The 20,773-nt window shown below is 32.9% G+C and overlaps 1 protein-coding gene across 2 annotated transcripts; it reads left to right on the forward strand.

Moving 5' to 3' along the window:
• The first annotated feature begins 2,200 nt into the window (after positions 1-2,200).
• LOC132715815 (AN1-type zinc finger protein 2A-like) lies at positions 2,201-20,155 on the forward strand. 2 transcript variants are annotated; one of them, XM_060698891.1, is made up of 10 exons: positions 2,201-2,345; positions 3,993-4,035; positions 4,685-4,736; positions 5,271-5,402; positions 5,892-6,052; positions 7,153-7,290; positions 11,994-12,054; positions 15,329-15,411; positions 16,108-16,192; positions 16,998-20,155. In XM_060698891.1, the coding sequence occupies exons 1-10, from the start codon at positions 2,291-2,293 to the stop codon at positions 17,046-17,048; spliced, it is 861 nt and encodes a 286-aa protein (XP_060554874.1). In that variant the 5' UTR covers positions 2,201-2,290; the 3' UTR covers positions 17,049-20,155. The 2 variants fall into 2 exon arrangements, with proteins under 2 accessions (XP_060554874.1, XP_060554875.1); XM_060698892.1 differs by lacking the exon at positions 16,998-20,155 and adding an exon at positions 16,618-16,990.
• Positions 20,156-20,773: the final 618 nt, after the last annotated feature.

The raw sequence follows: 20,773 nt of genomic DNA on the forward strand, positions 1-20,773 counted from the left end.
ACAGCATCAGTTTTTGTTTTATTAAGTGTCCTTTTTTATTCATAATACAATGTGAAAAATATCCCCATACAAATAAATTTTGTTTTAAAATTGATGACATAGTATTTAAGGTAGATGATGACAAGGTGATAGTATAAGGTGGCTTAGAAACTTTACTGCCAGATATTCTTTCTAGTTTATAGTCACCTCAATAAATCTATGTAGAAAGTTTGTAGTTTGAAAACAGGTATGAACACACATTCATGTATATCTTTGCATTAATTTAAAAATGTATGCTTTGACAAAAAATGTGTACAAGTAGTGTAGTTGAAACATATACAGTATTTTTTTGAATTTTTAAGAAAGTAAAAATCAGAAATCCAATATTTTTGTTGTCTTTTATATCCTTTTAATCATTTTCATTAGAACATCAATGCTTTTATTTAAAAGAAATTTATAATGTCTTGAAATAAGATGATGCTGAATAGCATTTGCCCAATCGTCGGATACCCAAGGTTGATAAATGTTAATAGTTCGGCCATGGGTATCTGACAAAGCATTTGCCCTTTATATTTAGCACTTAAATTGACTTCACTTATTCATGTAGTCTTTTTACCTGCATCGGAAGCAGCATTAGTGCATTGACTGCTGTGGCATATTTAGATTGACTTTCTAAATAACCTACTCATCAGGTCATCCATGTCCTTGTCACTTCTATTTTGACATCAGTATATAATATGAAGTGCAGACTACATGTCCATATGCAAAACTGCATGGCTCAGTCATGATCATTACTACATCTATTTTTGACGTTTACTTGATCAACTGTTGCGGTATTAAAAGACCATATACTGGGAACGCATTCAGAACCTCATAGAAGTACCAGACAAATGTCTGCTATTAACTTTTCATGGAGCAAATGTTAACCCTTTATTTGAGGGGCAAATGTCTGCAAAGTAAAAATATGTGAGCAAATATCTGAGGGGGGCAAATCTCTTAGAATACCCCTGTTAGCTTCTCAGTCAGTACTCATTTTTATGCTCCCTGAAGGGTGAGCATATAGTTGCCGCTTTGTCTGTCTGTCCGTCCGCTTTTCTTGTCCGAGACATAACTCTGAAACTATAATAGATATCAACATGAAACTTTGTAGGCAGATAGATCTCATTTGGTAGATGTGCAGTGCAAAAGAACCGTAACTCTGTCTTGCGTAATTTTGGAGTTATTGTTCATTGACTGAACTTTGATTTGGACATAACTCTGACAGAACAAGATACTTTGTTGGTAGATAGATCTCATTATGTAGATGAGCAATGCAAAAGAACTGTGACTTTGCCTTGCCTAATTTTGGAGTTACTGCCATTTGTTCTTTTTTTCACTAAAATTTAACTTTGTCCAAGACATAACTCTGATACTATTAGAAATATCAACATGAAACTTTGTATCGAGATAGATCTGATTGTGCAGACATGCTGTGCAAAAGAACTATAACTCTGCCATGCCTATTTTTGGAGTTATTGCCCTTTTACAACTTTACACTGTGAACTTTGTTAGGGACATAATTGTGAAACTACAAGAGGTATGGACAAGAAAATAAGTCTGTACATAGATAGATCTCAATAAGTAGAAGTGCAGTGCAAAGAACAGTAACTCTGCCTTGGCAAATTTTGGAATTTTTGAACCTTGTCTGAAACTACAAGAGGTATTCTTTAAATTTTTGCTTAAGCTAATGAATGATTTTGTCCAGATTGAAAGATATTTGGCGTAATAAAGGTTCAGTGAAAAGTAAAATACTTTAGTTCATTAATTATCATTGACAAACCAGTTCTCAAACCTCTAAGCATTTAAAAGACTTAAGTATCAATATAAAAAATTCTTTATAAAATTTCTTTATATAATCTATGTTTAAAATTTCTGTTAAATTTGGCTGTAATTTAACAGTTAAAAAAGGTCCGTTAAAAAAGCTCAATTTTCAATTGACAGCAGAAGACATCTCTATCAGAAACTAATCATTTATATAAACACAAGTTGATGATATTATAAGAGCTTCTAGTAAAAAGATAAACAGCTCATGAGTTTAAGTTGGGTGTGAAAATATTACCTATTTAGTGATGTTGAACCGAACATCTTTAGTGGTTTTATACCTTTAAATATTGCTGTTTTGTTAATGACGCAATAGGTATTTCCCGAACGTTCTACTTTTGAAACGAGGCTGTTCAAAATAGCTATAAATAGTAAATGAATTCCCAATTCTGCCAAATCACTGTTCCATTTAAAACAGAGAGGATTTAACAACTATTGTCAACCAAAAAAGATGGAATTTCCGCATATAGGAAAGCACTGCTTTCAGAAAGATTGTAAACAATTAGGTTTGTATTTGTTTTTGTAACTTGAATAGAAAATTGTAGCTATAACAAAATTGTATCAACAAGTTAGGTAAAATAGGTGGGTGGGGTAAACTTAGAGAGAATTCACGGAATTTCCGTAAAAAATACCAGTGATTTTTTTTCCAATTTTCAAAACAACCTGTAGCTTTCTGAAGGGGATAGCGCGATAAATCAGAAAAGGGAGAAACCTGAAATCAAATTCCAACAACTGAAATTGAAATTTACCTATACATTTTATGTAAAAAAAAAATTTAACAGACATGGTACATAGCAGAGCTATCTATGGGGATAGCCCACTGATTATCACTCCTGAGGTCCCGGGTTCGATCCTGGGTTACACCCTTGGGATTTTTCAGAAACACTTTCAGTGTTTCCCACCTACCTAGAGGTGTACTGGTAAGAAATCCAGGTAATCCTCGCATGTATCAGTGCTATACACTCAGTGATTTTTCTCACTTAGATGGGAAGAGGCCTTAGCCTCTTGCTTTTGGGAAAAATCATTGCTAAAATAGCTGTTTGGGAAGAAAAAAAGCTGGATTAAGTTCAGATTTTTGGGAAAACTGCATGATTTTAAAGAAAATTTCAATTGGGAAGAGGCCTTTTTTCGGAGTCTGTTATATTAGTAGGAAAATCACTGACACTGGGCATGTAAAAGAACCAAGGGGTCTATTCAATAAGAGCTAGGGACTGGTTCCCGGATTCCCTTGTATCTTATAGCTGTCTCTTAAATGTATACAATGTATACCTGCTTAGAGTGATCGAAAACGATTTTAAAGCAGTATGATGTAGAAATAGAAACTTCCTGCCTATTAGCTGATATAAGTCAGCTGCTCTGGTAAGGAAGAGCATGAGGCATTTTAGGGGAAATATTAACATTTTTAGGAGAAAATATACCTATTTTAGGTTAGGGGAGACAGCCTTTAATTATTCGGCTGTAAAATACAGTGAAAAAAATCACTGAATGACTGAATACCCTCATAAATTTAAAGATTTTCTTTAAGTCTGTAAAAAGTTTTGAATAGGAAAGAATACTTCAGAACTTCTTTAGAACTGTTTGGTTAACAGGGCTTCCATTAAGTTCCAAAATTTGGAAGTCATGCAGAGACTGCAAAGTGTCTAAAATTGGAAGTCACATTATATAGGTAAAGTAGGAAAAGCATTAAAAAATTTTGGAAGTCACAAGCCAAAATCATGGAGTAATTAACTCCCAAACTTCCATTAATGGAAGCCCTGTTTGGTATGTTTCATCCTATGACATTTCCATTTCATTATTATTTTAAAAAAACCGCCTCCGTGGTCCAGGGGTTAGAGTCGATGACTTCTAATCCAGTTACCTCTCTGGCGTGGGTTTGATCCCCTGGAGATGCTTTGTTAATTTAGCGCTGAGGAAGGTAGTCTAGTACTGGTGTAACTCTCCAGGAATGATGGTTAGGAAACTATCCGCCTATATGACTGAAATACTGTTGGGAAAAGGTGTAAAATGAAACAAACAAACAAACAAATAAAGATATTGCAATTACTTGAATGTTGTTTTACAAGTTCAAGTTCTGTTAAAACAACTTCTTGGATTAACCTGTTTAGTTACTCACATTTATATTTATAATCAGGTGCATTATGTTACTATTTCAGATTTCCTACCTATGAAATGTGATGCTTGTTCAGAGATATTTTGGTAAGAATTGAAAGGAATCTCAATATTTTAGAGTACAGTAATTTCTTTATAAAAGTTAAATGAAAAACTTATTCTGAAAAAAAAATGTTGCAGTTAGTTGCACAGTGGCTACTGTGTCTTCCAAAAAAAAAAATGACCATGGATCATAATTATGTTATGACTGGCTTGTTCTTATATAATATAGCAGTTAGCTGTCAGGAAGAAATACATGTATTGGTTAAATGCATCAGAGTCAGTGAGTCACCCTTATATTATGACCTTGTATACTATTATTTTAACATAAAGAACAAACTGTAGTGGTTAAGGAAGGTGAATTATTGAAGAATGCCATAAATATTTAAGACCGCCTCCGTGGTCGAGGGGTTAAAATCGATGACTTCTAATCCAGTTACCTCTCTTGCATGGGTTCGATCCCCGGGAGATGCTTTGGTAGTTTAGCATGGAGGAAGGTAGTCTAGTACTGGTGTAACTCTTCAGGAACGATGGTTAGGAAACTAACAGCCTATATGACTGAAATACTGTTGGGAAAGGGCGTAAAATGAAACAAACAACAAACAAACAAACAACTATTTAAATAAATGCAAGGTTTTTGAACAATTCTAAGATATTGTTCATGTAAATTGATACTGTTCATTCTGTTTTATTTCAGTAATGACCATATTCACTACAACACACATTCCTGTCCTGATTCTTACAAGAAGGTTAGTATCTTTATTCTCTTGTAGTATTGTCTTGCCTATAGATACTATAAGTTTAAAAGAATGGTGAGCTTGTGCATTGATGCAATTTGATTTCATTAATCTGAATATAAAAAACATTGACTTAGTTATTCAGTTTTATTTTAATGTCTTAGTAAAATATGGTTAACTGATAGCTTGCTTGTTGTACATGTATTAAGTGTTAAAACAAATTGTTTTTTCAAATTATTTGGTATTTTCTCATTTTTATGTGGCTATGTTATATTGAGTATATACTTTTGAAACCATTTCACTCTTTATATTCTCTTTTTGATCAACATACACGTATTCTCTATTTTAACATGAAGTTAAGTCTCCAAAAGAGGTAAAATAATACAATATTTGGAATTTATACAAACTTTCAATGAAGTTAATATATGCACCATTGCTTAGATTATTACCTATGTATTTGTATTGTTGAATTGCAATATTAATCTAATGTGCAGAATACTTATAATATTAATATATCTCAATATGTGTTTATTATTTGTACACCAGGATAACCAAGTGCCTGTATGTCCTCTATGTAACAAACCAATTCCTCTAAAGAAAGGAGAGTTACCAGACACAGTTGTAGGACGACATATAGACAGTGACTGCCAGTCAGATCCTGCTAAAGAAAGAAGAAAAGTATGTAATACTGGTCATAGAATTAGATTGATTATTCATTAATATCTAGTACAGTCTTGCAACAGATGTCAAATGGTTTATCTGTATTTAAGTAACTTTCATTAACCATATTATAGATGAAATTGGATGGGTGTAGGGTTCATACTAAATTTATTCAACAAGTAGAATTGAATAATGTTACGCAAGCCTCTGGAAAGCATATTATTTTATTCAACATTGAAGTTAAAAAAATTAAGCAGTGAAGCAAAGATTATATGAGCATTTTTGTCTTTTAGTGATGATTAAGAATGTCACACTTAGTTTTCATGTTTTGTAAGTGCATGCTTTCTGGGTTAATAAAATATGAATTTGGTAATTAACAAATTCCAAATAAGTGTTTTGGGGAGAAAAAAAAACAAGAAAAAAAATTAAATAGCAAAGTGTCTTGGTATTCTACTGAAATAGTTCTTGCCTATTAATTAATACAGAATAATTATTTCTGCCTTACAGGTATATACAAACAAGTGTTCTATGAAAGGTTGTAAAGTTAAAGAATTAATTCCAGTAAAGTGTGATAAATGCCATAAGAACTATTGTTTACGTCACAGATTTGAAGATGATCATGATTGTCAGGGTTACCAAGGTTCAGGGAAAGGAATGTCTAATGCAGGGTAAATTTTGTTTGTATGGTTAATTTAGAGTTCTTTCATGGTTTGAATTGTGCTATCCATTTATCAATGGCAAATGCATCTATGGATGATACGTGATTCCAAATTGCACCATTTTAATACTTAAAAGCAACAGATGAAAAGATGATTCAGGGGCCGTATTCACAACTGATCTTAAGTTAATTTTTTGACTTAAATATAAGATTTTTTTTTCAACTTATGTTTTAACTTAAGAAATAACTTAAGATCAGTTGTGAATACGGCCCCTGGTGGTTTTCTAGTAAGTTTTTGGATATTATAAAAAGTACACCAAAATTAAAAAGCTTGTCAGAAATGAAAATAAAATAATTTCTGAGGCATAATGGACCTTTAAAGTGACATTATGCTCATTGTTTCATTGTCAAATTAACTTAAATTAAATATATATTTCAATAAACTGGTCGTTATAATGGTGATTGACCAACACATGATATTTGAAAATGTTTAGGGTAAAAGTAAATCTACCTAAATATATAAAAGGACTGCCCCACTCATTTTATAAATTGAAAGTTACAGATACATTCCGACGGATAATTACACACTTTTCACTGGGCCTAGTGAGTTATTTATCGTTCATGTGAAGTAAATTATAAAATTGAAGGAATTATGAGAAAATGTTAACTTATTTTGACTTTCACCTGTTCACTCTATATCTACAAATGGATGGGCATAATGTCACTTTAAAGAATAGAATAGTTAAACTAAAGTTGCCCAAACACAGCAGAACTGAAATTGTGACAGGCTCAGTTTGATAGGACCTGTTCAATGACACCAGTGATAGATGCCAGATGCTACAAAACACACCTAACACTGACTTTACTAGAACTCAGCATTTAGGTTTTGTTATAATTTGATACTAAGTTTTGAATTTAGAATTTTGTAAATGCTGCAAATATATAGCATTTTGTTATAATGGTTGTGCATATATACCTGAAATGCAGATATGAGACATTCTAATACATGTATAACAGTTTTGATATGTGTTTTATTCTGTGAACTGATTGAATGATACCAAAGATTTTACCTGATCAAAATGGCTGATGTAAAAAAATGTCTATTTACAGTTCTGCTGCTCTGTCACGCCTTCAACAACCTGCCAGTCAATCTAAAGCTCCGCCTTCTAACGCAAAACCAGCCAATCGACCTCCACAGCAAAGGACATTACATAGTTTAGGATTTGGACTTGGAAGTGACTTAGATAGGTAATATATTTTATATCATCTGGAATATAATTATAAGAAATATTTTATTTTTCAGCAGATGAAGGTGAAAGTGTTATAAATTGGCCTATATTATATTAGGTTTTGATGTTTTAAATTTCGATCAATATTACCATGTTTGGAGTTTTTCCTTAATAAATAAATCTGGAATGTTACCATGTGAGCATTACATTGTCAGTTTGACTTTAGGCAGAACAAAAATGTTTAAAATATTACATTTTTAGCTCGACTATTCGCAGAATAATCGAGCTAATGCAGTCACCCATTTGTCGGCGTCCCTGTGGTTAAGTTTTTGTATGTAAGCTGGTATCTCCATAACTACTGAAGGGAATGGATTGAAACTTCACACACTTGTTCTCTGTGATTATGTAAGATGATTGGCACAAGTCCCATAACTCTGATTTGCTTTTTTACATAATTATGCCCCTTTTTCGACTTGGAAATTCTTGGTTAAGTTTTTGTATGTAAGCTGGTATCTCCATAACTACTGAAGGGAATGGGTTGAAACTTCACACACTTGTTCTCTGTGATTATCTAAGATGATTGGCACAAGTCCCATAACTCTGAATTACTTTTTTACATAATTATGCCCCTTTTCCGACTTAGAAATTCTTGGTTAAGTTTTTGCGTGTAAGCTGGTATCTCCATAACTACTGAAGGGAATGGATTGAAACTTCACACACTTGTTCTCTGTGATTATCTTAGATGATTGGCACAAGTCCCATAACTCTGATTTGCTTTTTTTACATAATTATGCCCCTTTTTCAACTTAGAAATTCTTGGTTAAGTTTTTGTATGTAAGCTGGTATCTCCATAACTACTGAAGGGAATGGATTGAAACTTCACACACTTGTTCTCTGTGATTATCTAAGATGATTGGCACAAGTCCCATAACTCTGATTTGCTTTTTTGCATAATTATGCCCCTTTTTTTACTTAGAAATTCTTGGTTAAGTTTTTGTATGTAAGCTGGTATCTCCATAACTACTGAAGGGAATGGATTGAAACTTCACACTCTTCTTGTCTGTGATTATCTAAGATGATTGGCACAAGTCCCATAACTCTGATTTACTTTTTTGCATAATTATGCCCCTTTTTCGATTCATAAATTCTTGGTTAAGTTTTTGTGTGTAAGCTTGTATCTCCATAACTACTGAAGGGAATGTATTGAAAGGGTTTGTACCTTTTCGGACAATTTAATGTATTCATATAGGTAAGCATTATTATGCTCAATGAAACACCCTTGTGACAAATTTTCGAATAGTCGAGCGTTACTGTCCTCCGACAGTTCTTGTTTTTTGAAGAATTTCTTAATGCAAAATTAATAATTTTTTTTGCATTTTTAGCTCGACTATTCACAGAATAATCGAGCTAATGCAGTCACCCATTTGTCGGCGTCGGCGTCGGCGTCCCTGTGGTTAAGTTTTTGTATGTAAGCTGGTATCTCCATAACTACTGAAGGGAATGGATTGAAACTTCACACACTTGTTCTCTGTGATTATCTAAGATGATTGGCACAAGTCCCATAACTCTGATTTGCTTTTTTACATAATTATGCCCCTTTTTCGACTTGGAAATTCTTGGTTAAGTTTTTGTATGTAAGCTGGTATCTCCATTACTACTGAAGGGAATGGATTGAAACTTCACACACTTGTTCTCTGTGATTATCTAAGATGATTGGCACAAGTCCCATAACTCTGATTTGCTTTTTTACATAATAATGCCCCTTTTTCGACTTAGAAATTCTTGGTTAAGTTTTTGTATGTAAGCTGGTATCTCCATAACTACTGAAGGGAATGGATTGAAACTTCACACACTTGTTCTCTGTGATTATCTAAGATGATTGGCACAAGTCCCATAACTCTGATTTGCTTTTTTACATAAAAATGCCCCTTTTTCGACTTAGAAATTCTTGGTTAAGTTTTTGTATGTAAGCTGGTATCTCCATAACTACTGAAGGGAATGGATTGAAACTTCACACACTTGTTCTCTGTGATTATCTAAGATGATTGGAACAAGTCCCATAACTCTGATTTGCCTTTTTACATAATTATGCCCCTTTTTCGACTTAGAAATTCTTGGTTAAGTTTTTGCGTGTAAGCTGGTAATCTCCATAACTACTGAAGGGAATGGATTGAAACTTCACACACTTGTTCTCTGTGATTATCTAAGATGATTGGCACAAGTCCCATAACTCTGATTTGCTTTTTTACATAAAAATGCCCCTTTTTCGACTTAGAAATTCTTGGTTAAGTTTTTGTATGTAAGCTGGTATCTCCATAACTACTGAAGGGAATGGATTGAAACTTCACACACTTGTTCTCTGTGATTATCTTAGATGATTGGCACAAGTCCCATAACTCTGATTTGCTTTTTTTACATAATTATGCCCCTTTTTCAACTTAGAAATTCTTGGTTAAGTTTTTGTATGTAAGCTGGTATCTCCATAAATACTGAAGGGAATGGATTGAAACTTCACACACTTGTTCTCTGTGATTATCTAAGATGATTGGCACAAGTCCCATAACTCTGATTTGCTTTTTTGCATAATTATGCCCCTTTTTTTACTTAGAAATTCTTGGTTAAGTTTTTGTATGTAAGCTGGTATCTCCATAACTACTGAAGGGAATGGATTGAAACTTCACACTCTTGTTGTCTGTGATTATCTAAGATGATTGGCACAAGTCCCATAACTCTGATTTACTTTTTTGCATAATTATGCCCCTTTTTCGATTCATAAATTCTTGGTTAAGTTTTTGTGTGTAAGCTTGTATCTCCATAACTACTGAAGGGAATGTATTGAAAGGGTTTGTACCTTTTCGGACAATTTAATGTATTCATATAGGTAAGCATTATTATGCTCAATGAAACACCCTTGTGACAAATTTTCGAATAGTCGAGCGTTACTGTCCTCCGACAGTTCTTGTTTTTTGAAGAATTTCTTAATGCAAAATTAATAATTTTTTTTGCATTTTTAGCTCGACTATTCACAGAATAATCGAGCTAATGCAGTCACCCATTTGTCGGCGTCGGCGTCCCTGTGGTTAAGTTTTTGTATGTAAGCTGGTATCTCCATAACTACTGAAGGGAATGGATTGAAACTTCACACACTTGTTCTCTGTGATTATCTAAGATGATTGGCACAAGTCCCATAACTCTGATTTGCTTTTTTACATAATTATGCCCCTTTTTCGACTTGGAAATTCTTGGTTAAGTTTTTGTATGTAAGCTGGTATCTCCATTACTACTGAAGGGAATGGATTGAAACTTCACACACTTGTTCTCTGTGATTATCTAAGATGATTGGCACAAGTCCCATAACTCTGATTTGCTTTTTTACATAATAATGCCCCTTTTTCGACTTAGAAATTCTTGGTTAAGTTTTTGTATGTAAGCTGGTATCTCCATAACTACTGAAGGGAATGGATTGAAACTTCACACACTTGTTCTCTGTGATTATCTAAGATGATTGGCACAAGTCCCATAACTCTGATTTGCTTTTTTACATAATTATGCCCCTTTTTCGCCTTAGAAATTCTTGGTTAAGTTTTTGTATGTAAGCTGGTATCTCCATAACTACTGAAGGGAATGGATTGAAACTTCACACACTTGTTCTCTGTGATTATCTAAGATGATTGGCACAAGTCCCATAACTCTGATTTGCTTTTTTACATAATTATGCCCCTTTTTCGACTTAGAAATTCTTGGTTAAGTTTTTGTATGTAAGCTGGTATCTTCATAACTACTGAAGGGAATGGATTGAAACTTCACACACTTGTTCTCTGTGATTATCTAAGATGATTGGCACAAGTCCCATAACTCTGATTTGCTTTTTTACATAAAAATGCCCCTTTTTCGACTTAGAAATTCTTGGTTAAGTTTTTGTATGTAAGCTGGTATCTCCATAACTACTGAAGGGAATGGATTGAAACTTCACACACTTGTTCTCTGTGATTATCTAAGATGATTGGAACAAGTCCCATAACTCTGATTTGCCTTTTTACATAATTATGCCCCTTTTTCGACTTAGAAATTCTTGGTTAAGTTTTTGCGTGTAAGCTGGTAATCTCCATAACTACTGAAGGGAATGGATTGAAACTTCACACACTTGTTCTCTGTGATTATCTAAGATGATTGGCACAAATCCCATAACTCTGATTTGCCTTTTTACATAATTATGCCCCTTTTTTGACTTAGAAATTTTTGGTTAAGTTTTTGCGTGTAAGCTGGTATCTCAATAACTACTAAAGGGAATGGATTGAAACTTCACACTCTTGTTGTCTGTGATTATCTAAAATGATTGGCACAAGTCCCATAACTCTGATTTACTTTTTCGCATAATTATGCTCCTTTTTTGATTCATAAATTCTTGGTTAAGTTTTTGTGTGTAAGCTTGTATCTCCATAGCTACTAAAGGGAATGTATTGAAACTTGAAGGGTTTGCACCTTTTCGGACAATTTTATGTATTCATATAGGTAAGCATTATTATACTCAATGAAACACTCTTGTGACAAATTTTCGAATAGTCGAGCGTTACTGTCCTCCGACAGTTCTTGTTAAAAAATTATGTTGAGTTGGAGAAAGTGATGTCTAGGTTTTAGAGAATAAGAAAAGGTTTATCAATCATAAAGAACACCAACATGCGAGTTGATTTAAAATATAGTTGATATGTTTTATATTTACAGACAAAGGAGAGAAAGACAGCAACAGGGTACACAGAATCTTCGAGCAGCTCAGGCAGGTTTGGTAAGCTGCTTTCTCTGAACTTTTTTGTGATATTGTCCCTTCTATAATATCTACAATATATGAGCCGCATCATGACAAAACCAACATAATGGGTTTGCGACCAGCATGGATCCAGACCAGCCTGCACATCCGTGCAGTCTGATCAGGATCCATGCTGTTCGCTATCAGTTTATTTACTGTAAGCGAACAGCATGGATCCTGATCAGACTGCTGGTCTGGATCCATGCTGGTCACAAACACACTATGTTGGTTTTGTCGTGACGCGGCTCATATGTTCATATACAAACTTGAAGATCCATTACTAAAGGATATAGTTTGATACCCTTGTAAATTTTATGTACATGGTCAATGTCTTCAATAGCAGATATTTTAATTTATTACTGGATCTTTTGTCATTTTACTGTCTTATTTTTATTGTTAAATTCTTTGTCTTGTAATGTAAGCCTATTGAGCTTTTCTTTATATAATTAATGTTGGGTTTAGTTTTAAAGGTGTTGAAAGGTTTTATGATACTTTTTAATGTGTCAATCAAAAACTTGTTTATTTTTAGCTCACCTGTCACAAAGTGACAGGGTGAGCTTTTGTGATCGCTTTTCGTCCGGCGTCCGTCCGGCGTCCGTCCGTACGTCCGTCCGTAAACTTTTACTTAAAATGACATCTCCTCATAAACCACTAAGCCAATTTCATCCAAACTTCACAGGAATGTTCCTTTGGTGGTCACCTTTAAAAATTGTTCAAAGAATTTAATTCCATGCAGAACTCTGGTTGCCATGGCAACCGAAAGAAAAAACTTTAAAAAATCTTCTTTTAAAAAACCGTAACAGCTAGAGCTTAGATATTTGGCACGAAACATCTTCTAGTGAGTGTCTACCAAGTTTGTTCAAATAAAAGCCCTGGGGTCAAAATTGGCCCTGCCCCGGGGGGTCATTGATTTTCCCTATATACATATAGTAAAAACTTAAAAAATCTTCTTTTAAAGAACCAAAAGAGCTATAGCTAAGATATTTAGCATGAAACATGTTCTAATGGGTGTCTACCAAGTTTGTTCAAATAAAAGCCCTGGGGTCAAAATTGGCCCCGCCCCGGGGGGTCATTGATTTTCCCTATATACATATAGTAAAAACTTAAAAAATCTTCTTTTAAAGAACCCAAAGAGCTATGGCTAAGATATTTAGCATCAAACATGTTCTAATAGGTGTCTACCAAGTTTGTTCAAATAAAAGCCCTGGGGTCTAAATTGGCCCCGCCCTGGGGGGTCATTGATTTTCCCTATATGCATATAGTAAAAACTTAAAAAATCTTCTTTTAAAGAACCAAAAGAGTTAAAGCTAAGATATTTAGCATGAAACATGTTCTAATAAGTGTCTACCAAGTTTGTTCAAATATAAGCCCTTGGGTCAAAATTGGCCCCGCCCGGGGGGGGGGGGGGGTCATTGATTTTCCCTATATACATATAGTAAAAATGTAAAAAATCTTCTATTAAAAAACCATAAGAGCTAGAGCTTAGATATTTGGCCTGAAACATCTTCTAGTGAGTGTCTACCAAGTTTGTTCAAATAAAAGCCCTGGGGTCAAAATTGGCCCTGCCCCGGGGGGTCATTGATTTTCCCTATATGCATATAGTAAAAACTTAAAAAATCTTCTTTTAAAGAACCAAAAGAGCTACAGCTAAGATATTTAGCATGAAACATTTTCTAATAGGTGTCTACCAAGTTTGTTCAAATAAAAGCCCTGGGGTCTAAATTGGCCCCGCCCCGGGGGGTCATTGATTTTCCCTATATGCATATAGTAAAAACTTAAAAAATCTTCTTTTAAAGAACCAAAAGAGCTAGAGCTAAAGATTTTTAGCATGAAACATGTTCTAATAAGTGTCTACCAAGTCTGTTCAAATAAAAGCCCTGGGGTCAAAATTGGCCTCGCCCCGGGGGGTCATTGATTTTCCCTTTATGCATATAGTAAAAACTTAAGAAATCTTCTTTTAACAAACCAAAAGAGCTACAGCTAAGATATTTAGCATGAAACATGTTCTAATGGGTGTCTACCAAGTTTGTTCAAATAAAAGCCCTGGGGTCAAAATTGGCATCGCCCCGGGGGGTCATTGATTTTCCCTATATGCATATAGTAAAAACTTAAAAAATCTTCTTTTAAAGAACTCAAAGAGCTATGGCTAAGATATTGAGCATCAAACATGTTCTAATAGGTGTCTACCAAGTTTGTTCAAATAAAAGCCCTGGGGTCAAAATTGGGCCCGCCCCGGGGGATCATTGATTTTCCCTATATGCATTATAGTAAAAACTTAAAAAATCTTCTTTTAAAGAACTCAAAGAGCTATGGCTAAGATATTTAGCATCAAACATGTTCTAATAGGTGTCTACCAAGTTTGTTCAAATAAAAGCCCTGGGGTCAAAATTGGCACCGCCCCGGGGGTCATTGATTTTCCTTATATGTGTATAGCAAAAACTTAAAAAATCTTCTTTGAAAAAACCCAAATAGCTAGAGTTAAGATATTAAGCATGAAACATCTTTTAGTGAGTGTCTACAAAGTTTGTTCAAATAAAAGACCTGGGGTCAAAATTGGCCCCGCCCCGGGGGTCATTGATTTTCTTTATATGTGTATAGCAAAAACTTAAAAATCTTCTTTGAAAAAACCCAAATAGCTAGAGTTTAGATATTAAGCATGAAACATCTTCTAGTAAGTGTCTACAAAGTTTGTTCAAATAAAAGCCCTGGGGTCAAAACTGGTCCGGCCCCAGGGGTGTCATTGTTTTTAACTATATGTGTATAGTAAAAACTTAAAAAAAATCTTCTTTGAAAAAACCCAAATAGCTAGAGTTTAGATATTAAGCATGAAACATCTTCTAGTAAGTGTCTACAAAGTTTGTTCAAATAAAAGCCCTGGGGTCAAAACTGGTCCGGCCCCAGGGGTGTCATTGTTTTTAACTATATGTGTATAGTAAAAACTTAAAAAAAATCTTCTTTCAAAAAGCCCAATGAGCTAGAGCTTAGATGTTTAGCATGAAACATCTTCTTATGGGTGTCTACAGAGTTTGTGCAAATAAAAGCCCTTGGGTTAAATTGGCCCTGCAACGTTGGAGGGTGGGTGGGGGTTGGGGGGCCTATATACAGGTGAGCGACCTCAGGGCCATCATGGCCCTCTTGTTAATTGTGTGATGTACTCTCTGCTTTATTTGAAATAATTATTGTTAGGTAGTTAAAGTCAAAGAGATAATAATTTTAAGAACACTTTGTACACAGTTATTTTAATGTTTTGTAGTCAGAAGAAGAAGCTATGGCTCGTGCAATACAACAGTCACTATCTGAGACTCAGGCTACAAAACCCTCCAATACCAATAATACGTGAGTAATCTTGTAATATTATTGTCATAAGCAAGTGATTGGTCGATTTCAATTGAACACCAACATAGTGACTGATAAGAAAGCGCAAGTTGCCAGTTCTGTTATTTTGAGTCCCAGAATACATATAGTAACTGTTATGTGATTGGTAAAATGGCACATTATGAATGAAGAGGGCCCATATAAACTGATCTGCTAGACTAGGGTTATAAAGTAAATTGCTGTAAACAACTAAATAACACGGATTATAGATGCAGAATTACTTTCCTGGATGAAAGTTTTAGTAAATTTATGTTTTACCATCTATATGGATAGTATAACATGAATATCCAATAAAACTCAACATTTGAGCCGTGTCATGACAAAACAACATTAGTGCGTTCGCGACCAGGATGGATCCAGACCAGCCTGCGCATCCGCGCAGTCTGATCAGGATCCATGCTCTTCGCTATCAGTTTCTCTATTTTTAATAGGGTTGGTAAGCGAACAGCATGGATCCTGATCAGACTGCACGGATGCACTATGTTGGTTTTGTCATGACACGGCTCATTTCAAGATTTTCAGATTTTCTTTGAAATTATGATAATATTATAAAATGATATAATTTGTACTGGTTTTTGTGCTTTTGCTAGAAATGTGATAACAAAGATTAACAGTTTAAGTCAGAAATGAATATTTAATATTTACTTACATTAACAGTTTAAGTCAGGAAGAAGAAGATTTGTTACTTGCTCAAGCTCTGGCAGCTAGTGAAGAAGAGGCAAGGAGACGAACAAATAGTCAGGTAATTAGTTGATAATACAGTGTTATAGTTGGTATATCAAACTTTGATGCTGCATGTTTTAAACATCTTACATAGGTTACAATTATTGATCGTATAAGACTGTTATCTTATAGTAATACACATGTACCTGCTTGGTTTGTGGTTTTACCAAGTTGTCAGCAGTCATTGAAATAAATGACAGTGTTGTCTGCAGATGCATGGCCAAAAATACTGGCAGAAAAAGCATCAATACAAAAGTTTAATATGAATTTGATGCATATTACTTTGTCAAACATGACTGTATTAAAAGAAAGTAGATAAATGAAAGAAATGTTTCCTACTCTCTTCACTGTTTTATTTACAGATTTTGATGGAATATGTTTACTCTATATAGTTTCTAGAATATATATCTTGATTCGGCATTTCTGTTTCTTTCGTCTGATTAGGTTCACCCAATTTTGATAGTTTGAAAGAGAATGGAATGAATGAAAGAGCATCATATTGTCATAGTTTTGAGAAATCAACAAATTCATGAGAAATCTTCAAAATTTTATCGGCTTGAGTGAACATTACAGATATATGAGAGATAGTGTCCAGAAAAAAAGCTCCAGAAATATTTGAGTGAGCATCCAAATATACAGTAAAGCAAGAGAGATATTAATGGAAGAGAACACTTGATTTCTTTGAGTGCTTTGGAATTATATGAGAGAAAATTACAGTTGTGCATGGAATATAATCCTATTTAAACATACAATACAGTACAAGATAAAAAATACAATAAGACTTTCACTGAATAAAATGACTAAAACATGTGTTCTCTTTGTAGAGGCAACAATCACAAGAATCACAAAATAAAAAGAGCTGCCAAGTGTCGTGACGATATTGGATATCAAAGAAATTTGAGTGCTGGCTGTTCTACAACTTTGATTTAACACTTGAGGATTATGACATTGATATGGTCAAAAGTGATGCAGGAATCATATATAGACATATGACTGGATTTTATCAGTTTTAATAAACTTTTATCAAGGTTGTAAAGTTGATGGTTGCTAGCTTTACTATTATAAAAGCTTTACAACAGATCAGGTCACTGATCTATTCTTTCATTATTTAAGGATATTTTATGTGATTAAGAAAAAAAAATGAAATAATTAAGTAAGTTTAGTACAGTTTTTCCATTTTTTACCCCAAATATTAAAGTTAATAAAGTATGATGCCTTTTTTAGTTCGCCATTTTTAAGGTAGGAATATACACACTGACAAACTATAGATTAGTTTTGTCCTTTGATGTTTATTAAGCTATGATTTCTGTATAAGGAAAAAAAATGAAAGAGGGAACCATTATTTTGTTACTATAAAAGAGCCACTTTAATACATCATATGCAATCGCTTTTAATCATAGTAATGTATGTTTTTACTGGGAATTTTATTACTTATAAATATAATTAATTAACTGCTTTTTTGATAATGGCTAGTGTGTTTGTTGTAATTTTCTATTTTGAAAAGATAAATTTTGGCTTTTGTGAAAAATTTAATTTCTTTTAAAAAAATTTGCAAAATTACATCTTGTTGCCTCTGCACTTACAGATTTAAATATAATATTTTTGTTCAATTTGTCTGCCAGTGCAAACATTTGTGCCAGTGCAAACATTTGTAACCTTAGTAAAAAAAATATTCATTTGATATGCTAGAGTCTTTATATATAGACAGGACATACCTTTTAATAAGGTCGTCATTTGTGATTTTGACCATTAAATCTTCTTGATCTTAAATGTAAAAGTTTCAAAATTCAGAAAATTCCACTATAGTTTGGTTAATAATAAAGTTAAGACTTGGACATGACATTTTAGTTTCATGAACATATGACTTTTTTACTTGTTTTATTGATTGTTATATCTCATATTTCTATGGTTATCTTGTAAAAAGTTTTCATCAACTTTAAAAAAGTATTTATAAGTGATTTCTATGACCCACAATGGGTGTATTTATTTGTATAATGTATAATGTATAAATTACAACTGTTGTTAACCAGGACTTGAATATTCTTCAGCTGCTGTCTTTAAATTACAAAAACCATCCCATGTAGATTTTTAAATTTTTTAAAAATAATTTTTTATAGAAAGCTATATGAACATACATGTACGTGCATGAAGGAGCATTGAAAGGAACGATCACGGTTGTATTGATTGTGAACAGTTTAAATGTAACAAGTTTTGTGTATTAAAGGCACATTATTTCCCAAAAATGATTTTATTTTTAATTTTGCAAAAGCTTTTTAATTTTGCTGGCATGTAATAAAATTCGCTAAAAGTTACTCATTTGCCAATTATATGAACCATCTTTTTTTTGCAATTAGTAAATTAATATAGTGATTTAGTATTTTGTATGGGTGTACTTGATTGTTTACATTTTTGCTCCTTTAATGACAAATAATATAATAATTTAACATTCAGAGCTACTTTCTTAAGGCGATAAGCATCCAAAATTTTTAAAACCTTTAAACATTATATAAAACTCAATCATGTTTACCCTTTCTAAAGAATCAGAAAAAATCATTTCTGAGGCATAATGTGCCTTTAAAGTTTTAATAGCTCTTCATACATTTCATAATATATGTTCATATTCATTATAAATCATGGAGTGTTGAACCAGACCTATTTTGCTCAATACAATCTCAGTCACTGCTTTAAGTATATTCATTTTGTTATAATCCTTCATTGCTGTATGGAAATGTATTCAGGGGAATAAGGTATAATTTATCTAAGGTATACTAGTGTTTAAAATTATTTTTGTCCAATACACCAATAGGCTTGTCAGATAAATCAAACACATTTTTGGTAAATCAGCTGTCTTAATCAGTCTAGTAAATGGACTGTTTATGAAAATATTTTCAAACACTAAATTAGGTAAGTGTATATTAGTAAGCATTTACCATATTAAATCGGTCTATTGGCTGTGCGTTTCTTGATCAATTTAATTTTTTAAATACTTATGATTAAATACTAACCAATACATAATTATGAAATAGGTATCAACATTGTTATAATACTCCTTTGTTTTTTATTGGACTATTGTGACAACTTTATAATACCATACACACTTGCTGGGAATTAATGAATTGATATTTATTTCGCTTAAAGAAAGCAACTGTGCAGTACTAGAAATTTATTATAAAGTTTTATCTTTGATTATCCTGCTGCTTTAGATGCAAGGTTCATGTGTGTCTAAAAGACATTAAAAGAAATAGGGATCACTGGTGAAGAATGATAATTCATGGCTTAAATGTTTTTCATTCAAGTTTTGGTTAGGGATTTTTTATGCTATAAAAGAGTTGAAAATTGATAGCTTATAAAAGCTAAAGACATTGCACAGTTTATTTGGTGGTAGTTCATTTTAACTTTTTATTTGTCAGTATTTTATACTTTAAATATCAAGGTAAATGTTTGAAGTGAATTATCAAAATAAATATTTTCTTTCCAGTATTCAAGTATACATAGTTTTTAAACCTTGTCTATTTTTTGGTAGTTTTGGAGTTGATGAAATGATGTCAATATTAAGATGACATTAGAAGAATAATGTTAACAATATTCATAACTTGTTGTAAGGATAAGGCATGGTTATGACATTTCACTGTGCCCTAAATAATTAATTAGCTATGATGCCAGCTAGTCCTGGAGCTAAGCTAAAAGGTTAAACTAAATAATATTTTAGACCATAAGAACCAAAATCACTTAATACAACTCCTACATGTATTGTTTATATAGAAATCTACGTTAAAGTAAACAATGATTTGCTTCTTAAGATTTAATAGAAATTTAATATGTAAATACAGTGAAGAAAATAAGAAATAAACATTGAACTACTAGGGTGTGTAATAAAAGAATGGAATTATGGGAAAATTTGAAGTATATTGGTTGTTGTTGTACTATTTTATCTCGTTATTTTTTACAAATATTTATTAAAATTTTATTATCTCATAATAAATTGTTGTAATTTGTATTAATTCTTAGAAATGGTTGTATCTATCAAGTACAACATTTCACAGACTGAAGATGAGAGGTGGTTATTAGTATGTTAAAGAAAATGAAATTATCACATACCCGTGCCGCTTTTATGACATCGTAAAAATTGTATTGCACCGCTGTGCATATACTTTGACATAATGTCATTAGCGTTATACAAACATAGTGTAAAGAGGCCCTAAATGTAAGCGTTACACTATAGGCACGTCAATGAAAAATGATTCTTTTTCATTTTAAACACTCATTATTTTGATATGTGATAAGTAGAATATTATATTGGTGTATACATGTGTACTTGTTGAATTAGATAATAACAGAGGCGAACTTTATTCAACTTTTTCAATAAATTCAGTCTTGAACATCAATATCCTCTATTTACTGAACCTTGATTAACATTCAAGGATGTAATTGTGTTACGAACCACTGTTAGAAGTCATAAAGAGAAAATAACGGAATTATTTAGCCATGTCTATTTATCTTTGGATTTAACTTATACATGTACTAGTGCTGGCTTATATTGGTGTACATGGTGGGATGGGTAGAACCTGCTGTTGCCAGATGGCTAACTTAACAAACAATT

Source organism: Ruditapes philippinarum, unplaced genomic scaffold (genome assembly GCF_026571515.1).
Source record: "Ruditapes philippinarum isolate M1 unplaced genomic scaffold, ASM2657151v2 ctg2155_1_1_1_1, whole genome shotgun sequence".
Classification (NCBI taxonomy): Eukaryota; Metazoa; Mollusca; class Bivalvia; order Venerida; family Veneridae; genus Ruditapes; species Ruditapes philippinarum.